The 21654-nt window shown below is 50.5% G+C and overlaps 1 protein-coding gene across 1 annotated transcript in view; it reads right to left on the bottom strand.

The window, feature by feature from the left end:
• Positions 1 to 588: 588 nt before the first annotated feature.
• LOC311188320 (class I histocompatibility antigen, Gogo-OKO alpha chain-like) overlaps positions 589 to 21654 on the bottom strand; it is a gene marked incomplete at both ends in the record, with an annotated part of 30669 nt that continues 9603 nt past the window's right edge. The window contains 6 exons of the mRNA XM_084259438.1: positions 589 to 632; positions 755 to 787; positions 1043 to 1159; positions 1279 to 1554; positions 2130 to 2405; positions 2605 to 2908. Coding sequence (XP_084115564.1) covers positions 589 to 632; positions 755 to 787; positions 1043 to 1159; positions 1279 to 1554; positions 2130 to 2405; positions 2605 to 2908 — 1050 coding nt within the window. The remainder of the gene's footprint in view (positions 633 to 754; positions 788 to 1042; positions 1160 to 1278; positions 1555 to 2129; positions 2406 to 2604; positions 2909 to 21654) is intronic.

The following is a 21654-nucleotide window of genomic DNA, read 5'->3' as shown; positions in this document are numbered from 1 at the left end:
CAGTTTTATAAATCGAGGAATAAAGTGTAATTTACTTTAGAAAGCATATTTCATGCTCATACAAGGACATTTAAATAACACTCAAGGATACGCATAAGTCATTCCACTCCACCCCCAAGACCCCAGGCAGCCAGTGTCTGCTCAAAAACAGAGTTAGCAATTTATCTTTTCTCATATATATATATATATATATATATATATATATATATATATATATATCTATCTCCATGCTCCTGTCTGGGCAATAGTGTTTATTTTCCCAACAGTAAAGGAGTTCAGGTCACAGAGTGGGGAGAAACATTTGCAAATCACGAATCTGATAAAGGATGGTATCTACAAATAATGCCTAAAACTCAATGATCAGAAAGAAATAACCCAATTTTAATAAGGACAAAATAGTGTAATAAATGAATGGCAACTCATCTGTAAAAATGTACAAAATTTCCTTACAAACAGCAACTTTAGTCATAGAAAAGTAAAAATATGATCAAATGCTCAATATCACAGTTAAGAACAACAGTGACACCATCATCCTTCTGTCCAGGGTGTGCACAACAGGAGACTCAACAGGTTCATTGTAAAAGATCCTTAGGGGCTGAGAGATACATCAGAGCCCTGGGCACTGCTGCTGCCTGGTTGAGAACAAAACAGAACCTGGTCAGAAATGAGACCATAGGAGGGAGTGATGATGGTGACTCTCCCATGGAGTCCATTTACACTGTCCCCAGGTGCTCAGGGATCAAACCACACTTACCTGCAGCCTGAGTGTAGCTTCCTCCTTTTCCTCCTGTGTGAAGAAACATCATGTGAGACTAGGGTGTGGTCAGGTCAGGAGACCTAAAGGAATCTTTTAATCCTGCAGAACAGGGAAGTTTCCAGAACAGTGAGTAAAGACCCAGGTCAGGACTGGGAAAAATGAAGAAAGGAGGTGAGGGGGACCAAATACCCTCTCGGTACCACACATATGTGTGGATCGTACTTCCCATTAACCAGGTAGGGCAAGTTCTCCCTGGAACTTGAAAGCCCCCAGTCCCTTCCCTACCTGAGCGTTTCTTCCTCCACATCACAGCTGCAGCCACCGCAGTTCCAGTGAGCACAGCTCCAAGGAGAACCAGGCCAGCAAAGATGCCCGTGGTAGGGATGGAGGACTGAGGAGGCACTGGAAGGTAAGGGAAGATTATACCCTGAGCCCCAGACCTTATCCTGGCCCTCTGAAGGGCTCCAGAAGTGCCCTGATGGCCCTGAGAACAGCCTCTGTGCCCACATCCTCCTCCTTACCCCATCTCAGGACTTGGGGCTCCAGCAGGCCTTCATGCTGCACGTGACACGTGTATCTCTGCTCCTCTCCAGAAGGCACCACCACAGCCGCCCACTTCTGGAAGGTTCCATCTCCCCCAGGCCTGGTCTCCACCAGCTCCATCTCCTGGGTCAGGTCCTCCCCATCTCGCTGCCAGGTCAGGGTGATGTCCGCAGGGTAGAAGTCCAGGGCCCAGCACCTCAGGATGACCTCATGGTCACTGGAGGGGTGGTGGGTCATGTGTGTCTTTGGGGGATCTGAGGTGGTAAATCAGAAAACTCACCTTGTGTTTCCTCCATGGACACTGAAGAATCCTCATTAGACCATCCTCACAATGGACAAGACAACTGGTGTGGCAGCAAGAAGCATAAAATGTAAAAAACAGGCTAATCTGGGGGAATCTATGAGATTCTCCTATTCCTTAGAAAGTTCTAGAATGAGGACGAAAACCCAGGGTACGATGAAGCAGAGGGAGTGGAACACAGACTTTTTATTCCTGACCTGGGTGGAAGGTGAATGACACAGAAAAGCAGGAATCACATAACTGGAAATGTTCTCAGACCAGAAACAAGACTGAGAGAGAAACTCGTGGTTCTCAAACAGGCCCCTGGTCAAAAGGACCCGGTGACGTGGGATGTCAGGGACTGTCTGTCTTTCTCAGGAGAGACGGGATCCCTTCACTGTCCTTCAGGAGAAGCAGGAGTCTCTGGGAGTCTCTCTAGTGCAGAACATGAAACCCAGGGGAGTCCCCCTCTCTGGACTGGAGAGAGGACTCATTTCCCCCAGTGACTCCAGGCAGGGGGGGACCGGGAGGCCTCCAGGCCCCTCTTACCCGTGCGCTGCAGAGTCTCCTTCCCGTGCGCCAGGAATCTGAGCAGCCACCTCAGGCACCTGCCCTCCACAAAGTTCCTGATCTTCTCAGCCTCACCCCGGGCCTCCCACTGGCGCCGGGTGATCTGAGCGGCAGTGTCCACAGCGGTCCAGGAGCGCAGGTCCTCATTCAGGGCCAGGTAATCCGCGCCTTCGTAGGCGAACTGCACATACCCACTGAGGAGGCGCCCGTCGGGCCCCACGTCGCAGCCAAACATCTCCTGGAGGGTGTGAGACCCTGTCCCTGCCCCGTGTCACCTCTCGTCACCCTGCACGCATCCCCTCCCGCCGGGAATAAACTAAACAGAATGAAAAGGAGTGAAAGCCCCATGGCTGTTTCCGGGCAGGATGCAGAGAAGCCTGGAGGGGGAGACCCTGAGCGACCCCCGTCCGTGGGGATGGGGGTGCTGACCCGGCCCGGACCCGCGCCAGCTCACCGGTCTCGCTCTGGTTGTAGAGGCCGCGCAGGGCGTCCAGGTGCGCTCGGGACCACCGTGTGTTGTCCCTTTGGTGCCGCGTCTCCTTGTCCCAGTCCTCCTGCTCCTCTTGCACCGCCTGCCCCGCCCAGGGCGCCCGCGGCTCCGCGCTCTGGCCCAGAGAGTCGCTGTCGAACCGCCCGAACTGCGTGTCGTCCACGTAGCCCACGGCGATGTAGCGGGGCTCCCCGAGGCCGGGCCGGGCCAACGTGGTGTAGAAAAGCCTCAGGGAGTGGGGGCCTGGGGGCGGGAGGGGAGACCCGGGCTATTCTTTTCCCCTTCGGGGGCTCGAGTCCCAGGGGGGCGCCCACGAGACAGAAAGTGGGTGAAAGAGGAGTGAGAGTGAAAAGCGGCTGCGGGACGAAAATGGCCGGGACTCGGGGGGCCAGAGGAGGCTGGGGTCTCGGGGGACGGAAAGGGGCCAGGACGGGGCGGGGCCGAGGTGGGGGGACAACTAGGGCGGCGGCGGGGTCGCGCCTTTCCCACGCCCGCCGCGCCCTCGCTCCCGCCTCTGGGAGCGCCCTGTCCCCTCCCGACCCGCACTCACCCGCCCGGGTCTCCCTCGGGGCCGCGGCCACCGCGAGCAGGAGCAGGAGGGCTGCGCCCCCCATCCCCCAGGACGCGCCTCCACCCGGGCTGGGGAGACGGAGTCCCGGCGGGCGGGCGAGGGCTTTGGAACGGGAGCCGCGGGGCTGCTGATTGGCTGCTCCGGAGACCTCCAGGCAATGGGGAGTGAGCCCTGGGGTGAGTCACCAGTATCCAGGAAGTAGGACCCGCCCAGGCTGTGAGCCCAGAAGTGGAACCAAGGGGAGAGGGCAAACCCCCAGCAGTCACCTTCCAGCCCTGCACACTGCACTGGGGACTGAGACCCAGACAGCCACACCCCGAGACCTGGGACTTTGCCGCCCCCTCCTCTCCTGCTCCGAGACCTTTGCCACACCGTGTCCCTGAGTCCAGGCCCAGGGACTAGGTCCACAAGCCTCAAACATTTTTCTTTCAGAAACTCTGTACAGTCTCACAAATTATTACGGATCCCATGTATATATATTTTTTTTAGGTGGGTTATAGCTTTAAACATTTACTTTACTAGAATAAAACCTTTTTAAAAGATGTTATTGCTTCTTTACTTTAGAATATAAATAACCTGGGGCCTCCCTGGTGGCGCAAGGGGTTAAGCATCAGCACAATGAAGTGACCTGTAGCTGCAGAAGCACCAGTTCAATCCATGGCCAGGGAGCAACCCACATGGCACAGCAGACCTCCCCTGTCTCACCTGCTGCTCCCCTCAGCAATGTATTTCTGTAGTTCTTCCTGTTCTGCTCCCCACTCTGTCTTTGATGAATCCTCTCACCCGCCACACCTCTGGCCTGTACCCCAGTTCTTGTATGCATAAATAATTTTTTTAAAAAAGAATATTAATAACCTATGGTATGCTAATGATGGAGTTTTTGGAGTCAGTGGGTTTGGAGTGCGGGGTCCTGGGGTTCACTCTGGGAAAGGTTTCACCAGAGTTCCTGTTTCAGCAACACACGAAGAATTCCCCAGGTGAGTTTCTCCACAAGACATTAGTTATATTTAAAGAGCAGATTTATTAGACAAGGGACAGAAGAGTAAAGGACACTTGCATAGACACAAGCGGGCAGGAAGATCTGCCTCCCGAAAGGGGCAGGTTTGCTGAGAGAGGCCTGCATGGTTGCAGGCAGGTGGCCTTGAGGAGAGCTGCCTCCACTGAGGGAGGTCAATGAAGAGAAGTGCAGGCATGATGCAGGTCACAGGCAGGCAGGAGGCTGCTGCCCTGCAGAGAAGAAAGTTGGTGAAAAGATGCACCTGCATAGTCACAGGTGGGCAGAGGGATTGCTGCCCCCAGCCTGTGCAGAGACTGCACTGACATAGTCTTTTTCTGTTTGGAAGGGGTCACTCCTCATGAGCCTTCTGGTTAGTTGTTGATGTTGGACAACTATGCAGAATCTGAAAGGGACAGGAGAGTCTACAAAGGGCTCAATCTCCATATCTTTACCCTTGGGCCAGTGCTCTAGACAGCAGTCTGATACCTGCTTGGATTTTCTGCTTTGTAATCCAGGCTTTGGAGCCTAAGGATCTTGGTTTCTCTATCTGTGTCAATGGCTGTGTTAATCCCTTCTACCCCCTGCTCCTTGTGTGAGCCAGGTTTCTGGTCCTGGGCCATCTCCTTTCCAGTCTTTTTCCATTGCTCTCCTCCATCTTTCACTAACTTCACAACTTCCAGTACTACTTTTACTTTTGGGATTTGTGGTGAAAAATTAAGTGAAAAAAAATTTTTTTAATAATTTGATTCCAGTGTAATGAATACTGAAGATCTTTATAACTTAGTAGAACAATATATTACTTTAAAAAAATCACACATAAGCACAAGACCCAACCAATATGCAAGAGAGTGATGAGAACATATATTATTGAGCAAATGAATATAATAAAGATTCCAGCAGAATTTCCAGTCTTGGTGCAATTGTAACAGGCTGCTGCCCAGGGAAAGGGGAAGTTCCAGGTTCCCTTATCCCACTCAAAGGAGGGTGGAGCTAAAGAGAAGACAAGAAGCTGCAGAGGAGACTGAGGAAGGAAAGAAGCAGGTGGAGCCATAAGGAGACCTGGAGGAGGCACATGGAACAGAGAGACACGTGAAGAAACTGCGCTTACCTTTTGGTGCTGAAACTGATGTTGGTGAGAGACCTGTGGGAAGGTGACAATGGCAGCTTTTATCTTGATTTTGAATTTGCTCTCTTTCTCCCAAGCTTGTCTGGTTATTTCTGATCCTTTTCTGTGGGTTCCCACTAAAAGATGCTTTAGATTTGTGGCAGGCTTTCGGGCCTTGCTCTGGCCCAAAAGACCATTCCTGTGGTCTTTTACCCACAAGGGGATTGGTAACATGGGTGCTTGATTTAGAAACTATATTCTTTGTCTTTTCTGTATTGTTTACTAATTGTATTTGAAAGGTCCATGCAGCAGGCCTGAATGCAGGAGCCAACCAGGAAGCCCACCTGGGGGGCAGGAATGTGGATACCTGCCTGGAGGACTCAGACAATGAGCCTCCCCCCTCCCCCTACCAGTCTCCTCTCAAACAAAGAACCTTTACCTGCCCTACAAACTTTTCCCACCATAGGAGCCCAACTACCCACCTGACCTCTCCTCACCCTATAAAACCCTGCTTCCCTCTAACAACGTGTGCGACTTCACTGACCCCCCACCTTGGGTCTGTGAGGTCCGCCTGGGGCTCAATAAACTTTCCCTCCCTTTGAGAAATGTAGCCTGGCTCTCCTCTCCTTTACTGCGCTGAACCTTTCAGTATTCAAGTTCCTTCCCATTACAGTCTTACATGTTTTGTGTGGATGCAGTGGATGGCAGAGCCTATTTAGAGCAGACAGGTTTGCAGGGCCTGGGGTGCTCCTCTCCTTGTCCTGTAACACAATGAACACTCCCATGCAGGCATAATTAACAAGTTTGCTTACTCACAGCTCTTTCCCTTTTAAGATGCATGGCCAGGGCCTCAGCACTCTTATCTACAAGGTTGGGCAGTCAGCCAGCTGGCCTGTCTCTTAAAGGGCATCCCCAAATGCCTGCATCTTCACCCCCTTGCCTGGCCCCCCTTGTCGGGGGACTTTGCAGCAAATGGTTGTGCCTGCTGAAAAACGATGCTATTGATGGAGGACAGGAATGAAAAAAATAAATAAATAAACTGCAAAAGGAAGCACCACAAGACCAGAAACGTGGCTCTCACAAGAAAATGGAGGTAGAAGAGATTAGCATAACCATCAACACAGTTATGGAAACTAGGATCCTTAGGCACAGACTACACAGTTGTGAAAACTAAGATCTTCAGGCACCAATGCCTGGATTACATAACATCCAAGCTGGTATCAGAGCTCACATCCACAGGTAAAGACATGGAGATTGAGCCCATGGTGGAATCTGCTGTCCCTTTCAGATTCTGCTTAGTTATCCAAAATCAGCCACTAACCCTAAAGCTCACAAGGAGTGGCCCCTCCCAAACAGCAGAGGACTATATCAGTGCAGTCTCTGCACAGGCTCAGGGCAGCAAGCCCACTGCCCACCTGTGTCTATGCAGATGCCTCTTTTTACCAACCCTCTCCCTCCGCAGGACAGCAGTTTCCTGCCTGCCTGCCCGTGACCTGCACCATGCCTGGACTTCTCTGCACTGACCTCCTTCAGCAAAGGCCGCTCTCCTCAAGACTGCCCGCCTGCAACCACGCAGGCCTCTCTCAGCAAACCCGTCCCTTTCGGGGCAGCTCTTCCTGCCCACTTATGTCTATGCAAGTGTCTTCTACTCTTCTGTCCCTTTCCCTAATAAACCTATCTTTTAAATATAACTAGTGTCTTTGTCTCCTGGAGAAACTCGCTGGGGACCCCACCACGTGTCGCTGAAAGGGGAGCTCTGGTGAAACCTTTCCCAGAGTGACCTCAAAGACCCCGTACTCCAAACCCACAGACTCCACAAAAACCACGTCACTATCAATGTAACAGATATGGACATAGTTGTGTATAAAAGGAAACCTTGGTCTTTAAACTGGTGCTGTGCTCACTGGAGCTGTGGTGGCTGCAGCTGTGATGTGGAGGAAGAAGCACTCAAGTGGGGAAGGGAGTGGGGGATCTTGTCCACTGGGGGCCTCCATGTCCCAGGGAGAACTTGCCCTGCCTGGTTAATGGGAAGTACCATCCACACATGTGTGTTGCCCAGAGGGCATTTGGTTCAGTCCCCCCTCACCTCCTTTCTTCATTTTTCCCAGTCCTGACCTGGGTCTTTAATCACAGTATTCCAGGATTAGAAGATTCCTTAAAGACTGCGTGGGCTGACTCCTCCCTTGTCTCACATGATGATTCTTCCCACAGGAAGACAAGGAGGAGGGAAGCTACACTCAGGTTGCAGGTAAGTGTGGATCAGGGGTTTGATCCCTGAGGCCCTGGGGATAGTGTTGATGAAGCCATTCAGTTTCCATTCATGATGGCGATTTTCATGTCTTCAAATCTTAAGGCCACTTATTAATGGCTCAGCTCACCATGCAGACGTTCACCTCTTTGACTTCAACTGTGGACAATAATTTACATTGTGGGGTAGAATTGGAGGGGCATTCTTCCTTTGAAGGAAGAGACCACAGTTATGTGAAGAAGGTGACAGAAGAAAAGCACGGCAGCGAGCAGGAAATGGTTGTAAAAATGAGAAATTAGGGCATTGCTGGTGGTGCAGGCAGTTGAGCACAGTGCTGTGAAGCTGTCCGCAGCCTCTGCAGTGGCACGGCAGACCTCTCCTGTCTTGCCCGCTGCTCCCCTCAGCAGTGTATTTCAGTCAGTCTGCCTGTTCTGTTCCCCACTCTGTCCCTGGTGAATCCTCTCACCCTCCTGCACATCTGGCCTGCACCCCAGTTCTTGTATAAATAAATCTTTTTAAAAAAAAAGGAGAGAGAGAGAGAAATGACTCAATGCTGACTTTACAAAGACTGAGCACATTATTTTTTTTTGGTATGTCATGGCGCGTTCTGTCCTTGTTGTCTTCCATGGATTTTATGGTTTCTGGTCTTAAGTCCCAGCCTATTATCTATTTTGAGTTGATTTTTGTGTGAGGTGGGAGACAGTGGTCTAGTTTCATTCTTTTGCACGTGGCTGTCCAGTGTCCCCAGCACCGTTTATCGAAGAGCCTTTCCTTGTGACCCCCTCATCTTAACCTTGTCTACATAAACTTCACTGGATGGCACGTTGGAGAAAGGGGTTTACTTCTTCCCATCAGTAGTTGTATTTTAAAATTACAATTCATTTTATGTTCTCCATTGTCTTTCAGCAACCTTAGGTATTTACCTGCAACTATTTCAAAAGCACTTGAAAGGATCGAAAGATTAGAGGCATATGTCCATTAAAGAGGAAAGTAAATGATGAACCCATCTGGATCAGGACCATTAATATCTGACAATGTTATAGGACAGGGAGACGGGCAGCCCAAGCCCCGCAAACCTGCCTATTCTAAATGGGTTCTGCCATCCACCGCATCAACACAAAACATAGGAGACTTTAATGAAAAGGAACTGTAATAAAACTAGGAAACAGTACAGGTAAGGCAAAGAATCTAGTTTCTAAATCAAGCACCCAAATTTACCCATCCCCTCGTGGGTAAAAGTCCATCCAAATGGGATTGGCCCAGAGCAAGGCCCCAAGGCCTGCCACAAGTCTAAAGCATCTTCCAGTGGGGACCCACAGAAAAGGGTCACAAACAACCCGACAAGCCCGGAAGGAAAAGAGCAAAATCAACATCAAGATAAAAGCTGCCATTGTCACCTCCCCACGGGTCTCACCCACATCTGTGTCACCCAGTCCACGACCAAAAGACAAGCGCAGTTTCTTCACTGTCTCTAGGCTCCATGCGCCTCCTCCAGGTCTCCTTGCTCCATCCTGCTTCCTTCCTCAGTCTCTTCTTCAGCTTCTCCTCTTCCTGCTCAGCTCCACCCTCCCTTGGGTGGGGCAGGGAACCTCCCCCTTTCCTGGGGACCACCCTGTTACAACAAGACAGAACAAGGAACAGTGTGGGCTGACAGAGCAGCAGGAACAGGCCCTGAAGGGCTGGGAGAGGCAGTGAGAGGGTGAGTGTCCTTCCTGCAGGGTGTCCAGGATCAACTAGTGTTATCCAGGGACACCTGCCCTGTGCTCTGTACCCCCCTCTTTTCCCTCTCCACTTGGAACAAAAGGAAGCATTAATGGGGAGACCTGTGTCCTCCTGGGGCAGTTTTGAGTCCCAGTCACTTCCTGCTCCCCTCCCCATGAGGTGGGTGGATTTAGGGGCTGCACTGTGCTGAGAGCTGGGGTGGGGGTGGGGTACATCCTGGAGCTGCAGCCCCGCCCCCCAGGAAGTCTGGCTGGTCATCTACCCTGGGGAGAGGGGGCGGGGTCGTGGTAGTGCCAGAAAAGCATGGAGCTGATTCTCTATGACCTGAGCAAACCTGTAAAGAAAAGCCCTGGAGCCCTCAGTGGCTTTCTCAGGCTTTTATTGATCTTTTACATGCAGAGAGGCAACCAGGTACACAGCAGACAGGGGTGCTGGGGTGCCAGGAGCTGGCACTCTTTACTGGGCTCTCTGGCAGTTGTCCCTCTCCTGTGTTCTCTGCTTTTCTCAGCCAATATAAATACTGCAGCCCTGGCCCACAGAAGTAAACAAGCAACTGAATATAACAATGTAACAAAATGCAGGCTTCCATCAGGCATGCGATGCTAATGGCGGGAGGGCAGAAAAACCTGACAATCATTTACCCTGCAGGGTGGGTAACTTTCAGTGTTTTGTTGGGAAACTGTTATCTCACTGTAACAGGATGGTCTCCAAGAAAGGAGGAGCTTCCAGGTTTCCTGCCCCACCCAAAAGGAGGGTGGAGCTGAGCTGGGAGAGAAGAAGCTGCAGAGGAGACTGAGGAAGGAACGAAGCAGGATGGAGCCAGAGGAGACCTGGAGGAGGCACATGGAGCGGAGAGACATGTGAAGAAACTGCGCTTCCTTTTGGTCGTGGACTGGGTGACACAGATGTGGATGAGAGACCCGTGCGGAGGTGACAATGGCAGCTTATCCCTTTATTGTGATTTTGCTCTTTTCCTCCCATACTTGTCTGGTTGTTTCTGATCCTTTTCTGTGGGTCCCCACTGGAGGATGCTTTAGACTTGTGGCAGGCATTGGGGCCTTGCTCGGAGCCAATCCCATTGGGGTAGACTTTTACCCACGAGGGGATGGATAACTTTGGGTGCTTGATTTATAAACTATATTCTTTGTCTTTTCTGTATTGTTCCCTAATTGTATTAAATTTACTTTTCATTAAAGTCTCATATGTTTTGTGTTGATGGGCGCATGGCAGAACCTATTTAGAGCAGGCAGGTTTGCGGGGTCAGGGTGCCCGTCTCCCTGCCCTGTAACACCATGTTCCCTTCCCCTCTGGCGCTCCTCTGGTGTGTTCTTTCACACTCAGAGTGTGCTCTGCCTTTATGAGGCAGATGGCAGAAGCCATTTGGAGCATACAGATTTGGGTGTCCCAGGGTGTCCCTCATTCTGCCTGCTGATTGAGGGTGTTTTCTCTGATCAGGACTCGTTTTCCTTCTCTACTTCTCTGCCTCCACTGGATCCTCACCCAGAGACAGGAATCCGCCAGGAGGAGGACTAAGCCCTCAGTGGGGATCTGACCAGGTTCCTGCTGTTTGAGGCAGGACCTTGTCTTCCGCCCTGGCAGGTCAGTGCTGGGGAGGGACTGACCTTCAGGTGAACTAAAGAAGCAGACAGAGCAGAATAGAACAGGGGCCTGTGGGGGGGACCCCAACTCCTTGGGGACAATATTGTGTGTCCTGATGCTTCTCCATGACACCTGCTCACACTGAGGGGGACAGGACCACAAGCAGGCGCTGGCCTGTCCTTCATGGGGGGCCTGGGTCTGGGCCTCTGACCTGGGAAGTCACTGGGTGATGAGGAGGGTAGAGCAGTTTGCACCCGGGACCAGGTGCTGGGAATGGAGGGGTCCAGTGTTTTGAGCAGAGTGGGTCTGGTGTGTGGGTTCCACAGGGTGGGAAGGGAAGGGAGGATGTTTTTTCCAATGAACCTCTTAGTCTCTGGCAGCGCAGAGGCTCAGCAGCCCTGGGAGGAGCCAGGTCTGTCCTTGGTCTCAGGGCCTAAGGAGTCACCAGGAAGGGCCCTGCTCCTGTTGGTGGGGGTCCCTGGGCCCTTCTCCCCCCTGAGCCCAGAGTCCTGGCTGCCCTGCTCCTCTGTGTGGGCCTGGCTGCCTCTTGCCCTGTCTCTCCCCAGCCCTGAGGAGATGGCGCCTGCTCCTGTCCCAGCTCTGTTCTCTGCCTCCTCCCCTCCCTGCTGCTCCTCCTCCAGCTGCTCCCCGGGGTCCAAACATGAGTGTGATGAGCAAAGGGCATGATGGCTGAGAGTAGGATCTCTATGAACCCATGCAGAAGTGTGAAGGAGTCCTCGAGCTCTCAGTGGCTCATCCCAAACCTGGCATTTATCCTAAAGACAGGCCTCCTAAGACATTCAGGCACCCTACCTCAGAACGCCCCACCCACTGCCTTCTCAAAACAGCACCATGCCTTGAGAACATCTTATTGACAAGGTAAAGGAAGGCTAAGGCTTAGGGTCAGGCAAAACTTTATTCTTTGCTCCCTCTAAGGAGCCATGTGGAATGGGGGATGGTGAGAACCTGAGCTTTAAGGAAAACCCGGCGTTTGGGGATGACCTGACAGTTTGACTTATAAGTTATGGTTTCCAATAGAGAACATTGAACTTAAAATAGTGTTCATAAGTTTGTTTAATCGCCACTGGGTGGTAAAAACATCCATCGTGAGGTTGAAAAACGACGCCTCTGGTGTGTTTCAGTCCCTAAACTGATGTTTGCAGGAAGTTTGCCTTTTCTTTCTTCTGGATTGTAGAATCAAGTGCCAGGTATCAACTTTCATTCCATTTTTTTCCCAGTGGGAAATTTTCTTCAATTCTCAAGTCAGGATTTACTGATATTTGAAGCTGCTGTCACCTGATGATTTTGGAACTGATTTTCCCAACCTTCTTCATTCCAGTACACATTTCAAAATCCTTCATACTTAGAATCTTCACCCTGAAGATTTCCTCTGTGAGGGCTGTGATAACTGACTCTTTGAAATAGAAAGTTGCGGGCCTCCCTGGTGGTGCAGCGGGCGGAGCACTGCGCTGTGAAGCTGTCCGCAGCCTCTGCAGTGTGGGTTCGATTCCCGGCCGCCCAGGGAGAAACCCACGTGGCACGGCAGACCTCTCCTGCCTCTCCCGCTGCTCCCCTCAGCAGTGTCTTCTGTCTGTCTGCCTGTTCTGCTCCCCACTCTGTCTCTGGTGATTTCTTTCACCCTCCCAAGCCTCTGACTATACTCCAGTTCTTATATAAATAAATAAATCTTTAAAAAGAAATAGAAAGTTGCCTATATTTTCCAAAATTCAAATCCTAATTCATAAAAGGGCTTCAATCACTTCCCCCACCTCTCAAAAACACTGTCTCAATTCCTTCCCACTGCACGGTCTGGTTAGGAACTGAACCAAACTATATTAAGGACAATTATAAATGAAAGACTTGAAACAGTGGATCAGAGGGAGGGATAGTGACGGAAAGAAAATTCTGAATAAACGGCATCATTCCTCATAGGGCCCAAATCAGCCTTTGAAACACATAAGCCAATTTAATTCCTGTTGTTATCTCTCACAAGTGAGAATTTTGAGGCAATACCAAATGCCTAAGAGTTTAGGACATTTTTTTTTTCTTTTTCTCCAAGTGGGAGTTGGAGTTATGTGATTTCAGCAAGGTTGGAGGATGGTGTGTGAGGAGAGCAAGAGGTTCCACTGGAGCTCAGATTGAAGTCCAGCCCTTGCTACGCAACTAGTGGGCTCTGTTCATGCCTTGACACTTCTTTTGACAAGGTAAAACTTCTATTTACTTCTATAGGGAAGGGTTTGCTTTCTGGTTTCAGGAAAAAAGATTTTTATGTGTAGATGTCTAAAGTGAGAAATCCCACCTTGTCTCATTATTTGTACTCCCATTTTTACTGTGTTTCTCTAATTATATTATGTAAATATCACACATTCATTGTGAACAACTCAAACCATTTATAAAATATGAAACTTCTGAAATATAAAAATGTAATAAAAAAATCTTGTCATCTTACCATAATAATAAACATTAATATTTTGGTGACATTTTTGCATGCATCACTTTACATATCTATGTGTTTTTAATAAACAGCATTTAGCATAAATGATAATTTTCCTGTGGATACCATTCTACACCCATCTCAGCAGCTTAATCCCCATCTCCATTTTCCCCAAGTAACACACATATCTTAGCCAGAACAAAAACTTGAGATTTTGCATGCGAATAGTTTATTTGGGTTCATTACCATGGGAACAGGAAACATAAAGCAGGGAGTGGAAGAAAAGTTGATACCAGGGAGCTTTACTGACCTGGGTACTGCCATGGGCAACTGGGGTTCAATCTCCCTGACAAATAAGGTGCAACTGGACTAAGGTGGTGGAAGTTGATACCTGCATGAAACTGCTTACTATGAAACAATAAACTATAGCAGTAAAAAGGTGAACTGAAGGGATAGAAGACATGAGGACTGAGAAATGTCCAATACAGTCTACTCCTTACACCACTCAGATCTTTTCATGGGCTCTGTGGAGTCCAGTCAGTCACAGGGTCTTTGATGTGGTGGCCAGTGACAAGCTCTACAAAAGATCAGTTAATGGGCCAAGCCTCCACAGATGCATGTGGTCACAACACCATTATCAATGTGCTTTGTCTCTTTCCCACACAGCCATTCCAGATTCCCCTCCCCCTGGAGCAAACCTACATTCTTCATCCCTGCAGAGTGGGAGGCTGAGTCCCTCACCCCCATCAGGACATGGTTGCTGCATGGCCCGTTTTTATTTCTACTTGGCAAGAAGCCCCAGTTCTCCAGAGTTTCTACACGTGCTCCTGCAACCCTAGCTCCTCATAGTAATCAGGGTCAGTTTTTCTGAAAACAATAACAATAGAGTTCATTGTGGCTCACTGGCTCAAGGAATATAAATGCTTAGGCAGTAGATATAACATCAAATCTAGCAGAACCTTGCTGGTACTAATATGCCTCCCAACGTCCCACCTCACGTCCCTGGAGAGCCTCTAAACTAATAGGGTGAAGGTGTGGGGTGAGAAGTATAAATTCCTCCAGTGCATCATTAGGAGTAATGGTGAGAGTGGCTGATCCTTCTTCACCTCTTAGTTGCAGGATCCATGCTTTCTCAATATTGGAACACAGATTATATATTGGCCATTACTCAATGTGTATAACACATGTTGAAAGCTGCCTTCCACCATCTCAGAGTGTTTTGCCCAAGATAAAATGTTAAAAGTTTTTAATGTCTCTCCTCCTTCAATTATGCTGTCAACTTCCAAGTGACATGCTGTGTGGTAGAATCAGTGATTCCTGCAGACATGCTGCCAATGTCATACTTACTTCACCATAAAATGTGCCCCTTATCAGAGGCAATGTTATATAGGCTCTATGCTGGTGAATCAGGCAATCTGTTGGCTCTTAAAAGGAGATGCTGGCAGTCAGGGAAGGGAATCTTACATCCAGAATGGATGTCAATTCTTGAGAACACATCACTCTTCATAACAGGGTAAACTGAGTGAAGAAATCCACCTGTTACCATGTAGCTGTCTGGTCTACTTAAGTGATGTTATCACAGCAAGAGCTTGACTGTGATTTCTTTGACTGGAAATCTGGGCATTCGTGAGTGACAGTGACTGTGAATCTCCCATGATGAGAAGAAACTCATGCTACTGGACTCATGTATGATCAAATCGCCCTTGATCTCGATTTCTATGACTTTCAGGGACTGTTGAATAAGCCCTGGGGTGACCAACAAGAGAGGCTGAGTGTTATCCACACAAAGGGGACATGATCTGTGGTAGGTGCTCTCTGAGGTGAGAACTAACATGAGACACAAAGGTCTTAAACCCTGTGTCCACTCCCATGGACAAAAATGCCTCATTTCCTAACTTCCTTTGATGTTCATCTTCTCATCTTGCTCCTTCTCAGCACTGAATCATTCAGAAAGTCACAAACCACTGCCAGGAGTCTATTTTATAGCCATAATGGAGGGAGGTCAACATTGCCACCATTCAAATTAAGTCATCAGGGCACTGCCTGCAGCTCTTGCCACTCCTTGCTGTCTCATTGGGCGCTCCTGGGTGAGGCTATTTAATGAAATTGTAGCCCTGGATATCCCATTACATCTCTAATCTTAATATCTTCCTCCTAAAGCATATGTTCTTATAAATGGATGTCCTAACATGGACTGATATAGACATTAATAATGATTTCTTGATTATACTTACGTAATGACCTATGGCTGATTTGATAGATATTGCTCATTTACAAAACCCTACTGTTTAACTAAAATTCAATATCCCCAATTTTTTTTTTCTTTCTGCATAGAAGAAGTAGAGTATAGAGGTCCCCTGGCTGAAAAAGGAGAAGTGACACTATGGAACAACAGGCCCAGGTCCACGGGCCTGCAGGCGGGCTTCGGTGCTTCACCTGGGGCACAGGGACTGCCGTGGCCCTGTGCTGGCGGGAACAGCAACAGCAGGCACGGAGGCAAGGCGCTCTGTGGCCTGCCTGGTTGCAAGGTGGCTGCGGGCCGAGGGTGTGGCTTGGACCCTCAGGCTTTCCAAAGCCATCAGACAACCTGAGCCTTCCTGAAGGTGACTCAGTTGCCACCATAAGGAGGAGGGGTCAGACCTCCTCTGCCCTGTGGTGGATCAGTTCCAAAGCTCCCAAGGCGGCTGCCCTGCCCCAGCAGCACGCTCACATAGGGGGATGGGGGCTGCACCCCCAGCATGAATTTCGAAGGCTCCCTGACGGCCTGCTCCCTGACAGCGGCACAAGCGGCCTATCAGCTCAACACCCTGCGTGACCATCTGCCCTGCAGGTCCTCGAGCCTAGAGACTTCCACAGCCAGAGAACATCCACCTAGGTGGAAGGCCCGGGTAAGACAAGTCTCAGTGGCTGTCTTCAGTCGGAGGTACTTTGGGAACCTGGGGTTGGCTTGCCTGTATGAACTTAAGTGTGTGTGCGACCAATAAAGGAATAAAATTCTCTCTGAGAGCCAACTTCTGACTGAAGCTTATCTATCACCCTCGCGGCAGATGCCTTCTCTCAAACCTCGGTCCCTTGGAGCTTAGGCCAGATATGTGCCCTAAGCGTCTCATCTTTTACTGTAGCGCTGCGTGGCCTCAATACCAATTGGACAATGGCTCCCACGGGCCGAGCATGGCGCTTTTGACTTCTCGATCCTTACAGACCTAAAGAGTTCTGTCACCGCAATGGAAAATGGTCAGAGATCCCTTAGGGCCAGGCTGGCTTTCTCTTGTGCTCCCGTGCCCCCCTCCAGCCCCTCCCTCCTGAAAACCTGCCACACTCTCCAAGTCTTGAGACTCCTCTCACTCTCCCCCTCTCTGGACCCTCTTCAACGTTTTCTGATCCTCTAAATTCTCAGTCTTCACCTCCTCCAGCTCCCCAATCGGGCCTCCCCTCTTTTTTTTCACCTCCTAGCCACCACACCCGTTCTGGGTGGTCCTCTTCTGGGTCCCCTCAGGGAAGTGGCGGGAGTGAAGGAGGAATTAGGGTCCATGGTCCTTCCTCTCTGTCTGGTCTCTCCCAGACTGAAAAGCTTCTTGGCTCTTTCACTAACAATCCCACCACCTACACCAAAGAGTTTCCTTGTCTTACCCAAGCCTGTGACCTTACTTGTCATGATTACATGTGATCCTCTCTTCCACCCTGACCTCTGACAAAAGGGAACAGGTTTTTAGGTCTGCCCAAGACCATGCAGATCAGGTCCCTGTGACTGACACAACCATGGCCCCAGGCTCTGCAGCAGTTCCCAGCCCAGAGCTGGGGTGGGGCTCCCAGACTGACACAGGCAGGGCCCCCGGGGCAGGACTCACCAAGACCATTTTATTACCTGTCTCCTAGCTGGTCTCCAAGCAGCTGTGCACAAAAGTGTAAATTTTGCTAAGCTCAGGGAGATCATCCAGTCGCCTCAGAAAACCCTGCTGCCTTCCTTAGCCGCCTGACGGAGGCGTTCCAGCGCCATAGCAGGCTTGACCCTGACTCAAATGGAGGCTTAACAGTTCTGGCTACCCATTTTATATCTCAGTCAGCTCCTGACATTAATAGAAGCTTAAGAAGTTTGAGAGGACTCCCCTGATGGCGCAGATGGCAAAGCGCCGCGGTGTGAGTCTCTCCGACGCCTCTGCAGTGCCGGTTCCATGCCGGCCGGCCAGCGAGGGTCCCACATGGCACAGCAGACCTCTCCTGCCTCTCCCGCTACTCCCTTCAGCAGTGTATTTCGTCAGACTGCTTGTTCTGTTCCCCACTCTGTCTCTGGTGAATCCTCTCACCCTCCCACATATCTGGCCTGGACCCCTGTTCTAGTGTAAATGAATAAATAAACCTTTTTTTTTTTTTTTTTTAAAGAGGCTGAGGACTGTCCTCAAACCCCTATCCAGGATCTGCTGAATATGGCCTTGACAGTTTTTAAAAACCGGAAGGAACAGGACAGGGCAGAGAGGGAACCCCGTAGTCTCCAGAAGGCTGGGCTTCAAGCTCAGGCCCTGGTAGGGCCTTGAGACTGCCAGGCCATGTTCCTTCAACCACCGCAGTGCCTGCCGGCCGACAGAGGACGACAAGGGGCCCCATGGCCCCCAACCGACCACCGCTGGGAGCCTGCTTCAAATGTGGTCGAGAAGGCCACTGGTCCAGACAATGCCCCAACACCTGCCAGGACCATGCCCCATCTGCAACGTCCAGGGTCACTGGAAAAGTGACTATCCCTCCATGCCTGGCTGCGGTGGACCAGTCCTTCCAGCCCCTGCAACTCTTGCCACCGGCGGTCTTCGGTTTGGCAGCTGAGGACTGAAGAGGCCCGGACTCATAGACCCCGATAAACTTCAAGGAGCCCAGGGTAACAGTCAAGGTAGCAGGTAAGTCCAACTCCTTTCTGGGCTCTCCTTTAATATGTTGCTGGCCTCCTTCTCTGCAGACCTTCTCTGCCACAATCTCAGCAACTCACTGCACAACTCCTCACCTTCCTGGGCTCAAAAGGATACCGTGTCTCCCAGTCCAAAGCCCAACTTTCAGTTCCCACAGCCGTCTATCTGGGTCTTCCACTAACTCCTTCCTCCAAACAGCTGACGGTGGACCACAAACAGGCCATCCGGGACCTTCCCTCCCCTGAATCGGCAGAACAAATCCTTTCCTTCCTAGGTTTGGTCGGATTCTTCCGTCACTGGATCCCTAATTTTGCTTTCCCAGCCAAGCCACTGTACGACACAGCAAAAGCCTCCCTCGAAGGACATCTCCAATCTCCCGGGGAGGTCTGCAGGGCCTTCCTTTTACTCACACATATCCTCCTTAGGGCACCTGTCCTTGGCCTTCCTGACCCAGAAAAGCCTTTCCTCCTGTGCACAGACGCACATAGGGGTATGGCGGCAGGTGGCCTTTCCCAGCCTCTGGGCCCAGCCCTGTGTCCTGTCGCTTATCTCTCCAAGCAGATGGATCCCACAGTCAGGGGCTGGCAACCTTGCCTTAGAGCCCTGGGGGCGGCAGCTCTACTCACCTGGGAACCCCTCAAACTTACTCTGGGAGGACCTGTCCAAGCACATTCCTCGCACCACCTTCAGGCCCTCCTGTCTCCCGGCCCGCTCTCCACTCTCACTCCTGCCCGCTCATAGGACTTCCACGTGCTCTTTATCGAAAACCCTCTGGCGAGTCTCACTCAGTCAACTTCTCTCAACCCAGCCCCTCTTCTGTCTCTGGCCCCCCTTCTGCCGCTCATTCATGCCCTGAAATCCTGGGCGAAATGCAAACCTCCAGACTGGGTTTGGCCGACTCCCCTTTGTCAGATGCCTCCTGGGCTCTGTCTGTAGACGGCAGCTCTTGCGAAGGTGCGCGAGGTCAGCGGAGGGCTGCCTAGGCCATGGTTACCCTCGATCAGGTCATCGAGGCAGGAAAGCCGCCCGGGGGAACCACCTCCCGAAAGGCAGAACTCAGAGCACTTACCGGGGCAGTGACCTTCAGCAACCATAAGAAAGTCACGATCTATACGGATTCAACATATGCCTTCCTTATGGCTCACAGTCCTGCTGCGATTTGGCAGGAAAGGGGGTTCCTCTCCACCCAGGGGTCCCCCATCATGAACGTTAAACTTGCCCTTAAGCTTCTAGTGGCCTTGCAGCTTCCAACTGAAGTCGCCATTATCCACTGTGAAGGACACCACACGGACAATTCTTACGTGACCACAGGGAATAACAAGGCTGATGCAGCAACAAGGGCTCCCACAACTCACTCTGCTGCAGATCCTGGTCCTATTCTCTCTCTATCTGTCCCCTCCATCACTCCGACTTAGGAGCCTAATGACCGCCAAATCCTGAGTCTGCTCTTGCACCCCTCCTTGAATGCAAAAGTCTGGCAGCTGTGTTCCCATCGTCAAACCGGTGCTCGTGGATCACCTCAAGGGGGAATTCACCAACCTTCTTCTGCAGCTCACCAGCTGCGTGGACACTTACCCAGACAGGATTGGCAGGTTGATTTTACTCACCCCCCTACTCACAAAAAAGTAAAATATCTGCTCACAACGGTTGATACAATAACAGGTTGGGTCAAGCCCTTCCCCGCAGGTAGAGAAACGGCTCAGGGGGTAACCGAGGCCCTTCTTAACCACATTATCCCATGTGTTGTCCTCCCCACATCTGTCCTATCTGACAATGGTCCAGCTTTTATCTCAAAGATTACTCAGCAGGTCTCCACAGCTCTGGGTATCACCTGGAAGCTTCACATTCCCCACCACCCGCAATCCTCAGGGAAGGTAGAGCGCACCAATGGGCTAATAAAGGGTCACCTGACTAAACTCTCCTGAGAGCTCTGCAACTGCTCCGGGAACATGAAGACCTGCACTTACCCAGTCCTGCCTTGAATCTCGACCTCCTCAGCTGACCTTCCCCACCACTGCATCCGGGAGACCAAGTCCTGCTCAAATTGCTTCAGCCAAAGCCACAGCAGCCTCCATGGACTGGTCACACACAGTCATTCTCACCAAGCCTGCAGCGATAACACTTCTGGGAGACCCCTCCTGGTACCATCTCTCTCGGGTCATCTCTCTCAGAAGACAAACAGTATGCATGTTGTAACCTGGGTCCTACTAGGATGCGCATTTCTTGTCAAAATCTCCCTGAGCCCAGTGTCCTGTGTGTGGAAATACAAAGTTAGGGAGACCTTTGTCTCAGGATCCATGGAGACTACCCACTTGGTGGGTACCGTGGAGTGCCCACAGGCCGGATGCACAGCACCTATCACTCTCACCCTAACTCTTTCCTTGATTACCAACCCTATGAACTCCTTGCTTCTTTTACCATCAAACCTTAGATTACTGTAAGAATTCCTACAAAGAATATGGGAGGTGCCCTTATCTGTCATGTACAGTGTACCTTCCAGACAAAGGTCAAATGTTCACTCTGGTCTGTCATAATACGGGTTTCAATACGAATTAAGTTAGCTATCTTTTTCTGATCCTTGGGACCTACGCTGGGTACAGGGAATCCAAGCCACAGGGTACACTGGTTGGCATTCCTACCCAGTGGCAACATTGTCCGTCTCAAGGGAATATGTCCCGACACAATATGCCACAGTCCAAGTCTCCCAGGACATCCTCCATTCAGAGCAAGTCCTACAAAATCAGCTAACATCATCAGAAAAGACAGAGACACCCTCAACCTGGGTTCATATAATCCAAAACACTCTACCCTTCCTGACTGACTCCTTTGGGACTAATACCTCCTCTTGTATCCTCTGTGCTTCCCTTCAGAGGCCTCTACTGGCGGCAGCTCCAATTAATCTCAATACCACTATGACCAAGACAACGGACGCTGCTTGCCAGACTCCCCAACTCTCAGTCCCCCTATGGGACTCCAGTCACAGCTACCCCTGCTAGCAAACTGATGCCCTTGTCTGCTTTCATTCCTGCACTTCCAACATTTCAGTGAAAGGATAGATACCTCCTTAGAAAAAACCTCTGTGTCTTTAGCATCATCACAAAGACAGCTCCCCTCCCTGGCACAGGTCACTCAAAACCGGTGGGCTCTGGACCTGTTAAAAACTGATAAGGGGGCACCTGCCTGTTCGTCAAGGAAGAATGTTGTTACTGTATCAGTGAGTCAGGGATTGTAGAACAAAATGTGGAAGCCTTCATGAAACTACGCAAAGACGTGGAAAGGGAAAGTGGCGGCTCCAAGTCTCCACTGACATGGTTTCAAAATCCTATAGTCTCATGGCTCCTCCCACTCTTGGGGCCAATACTAATGATAACCTTATTTTTTTCTTTTTGCTCCTTGCCTCCTAAAATTCACACAGGCTCGCATTCAGGAAATGTCTCCTACCA

The sequence above is a fragment of the Talpa europaea genome (genome assembly GCF_964194135.1).
Source record: "Talpa europaea genome assembly, chromosome: 2".
Classification (NCBI taxonomy): Eukaryota; Metazoa; Chordata; class Mammalia; order Eulipotyphla; family Talpidae; genus Talpa; species Talpa europaea.
The sequence above is the reverse complement of the archived record's forward strand: the minus strand, read 5'-3'. Positions and strand labels throughout refer to the sequence as shown.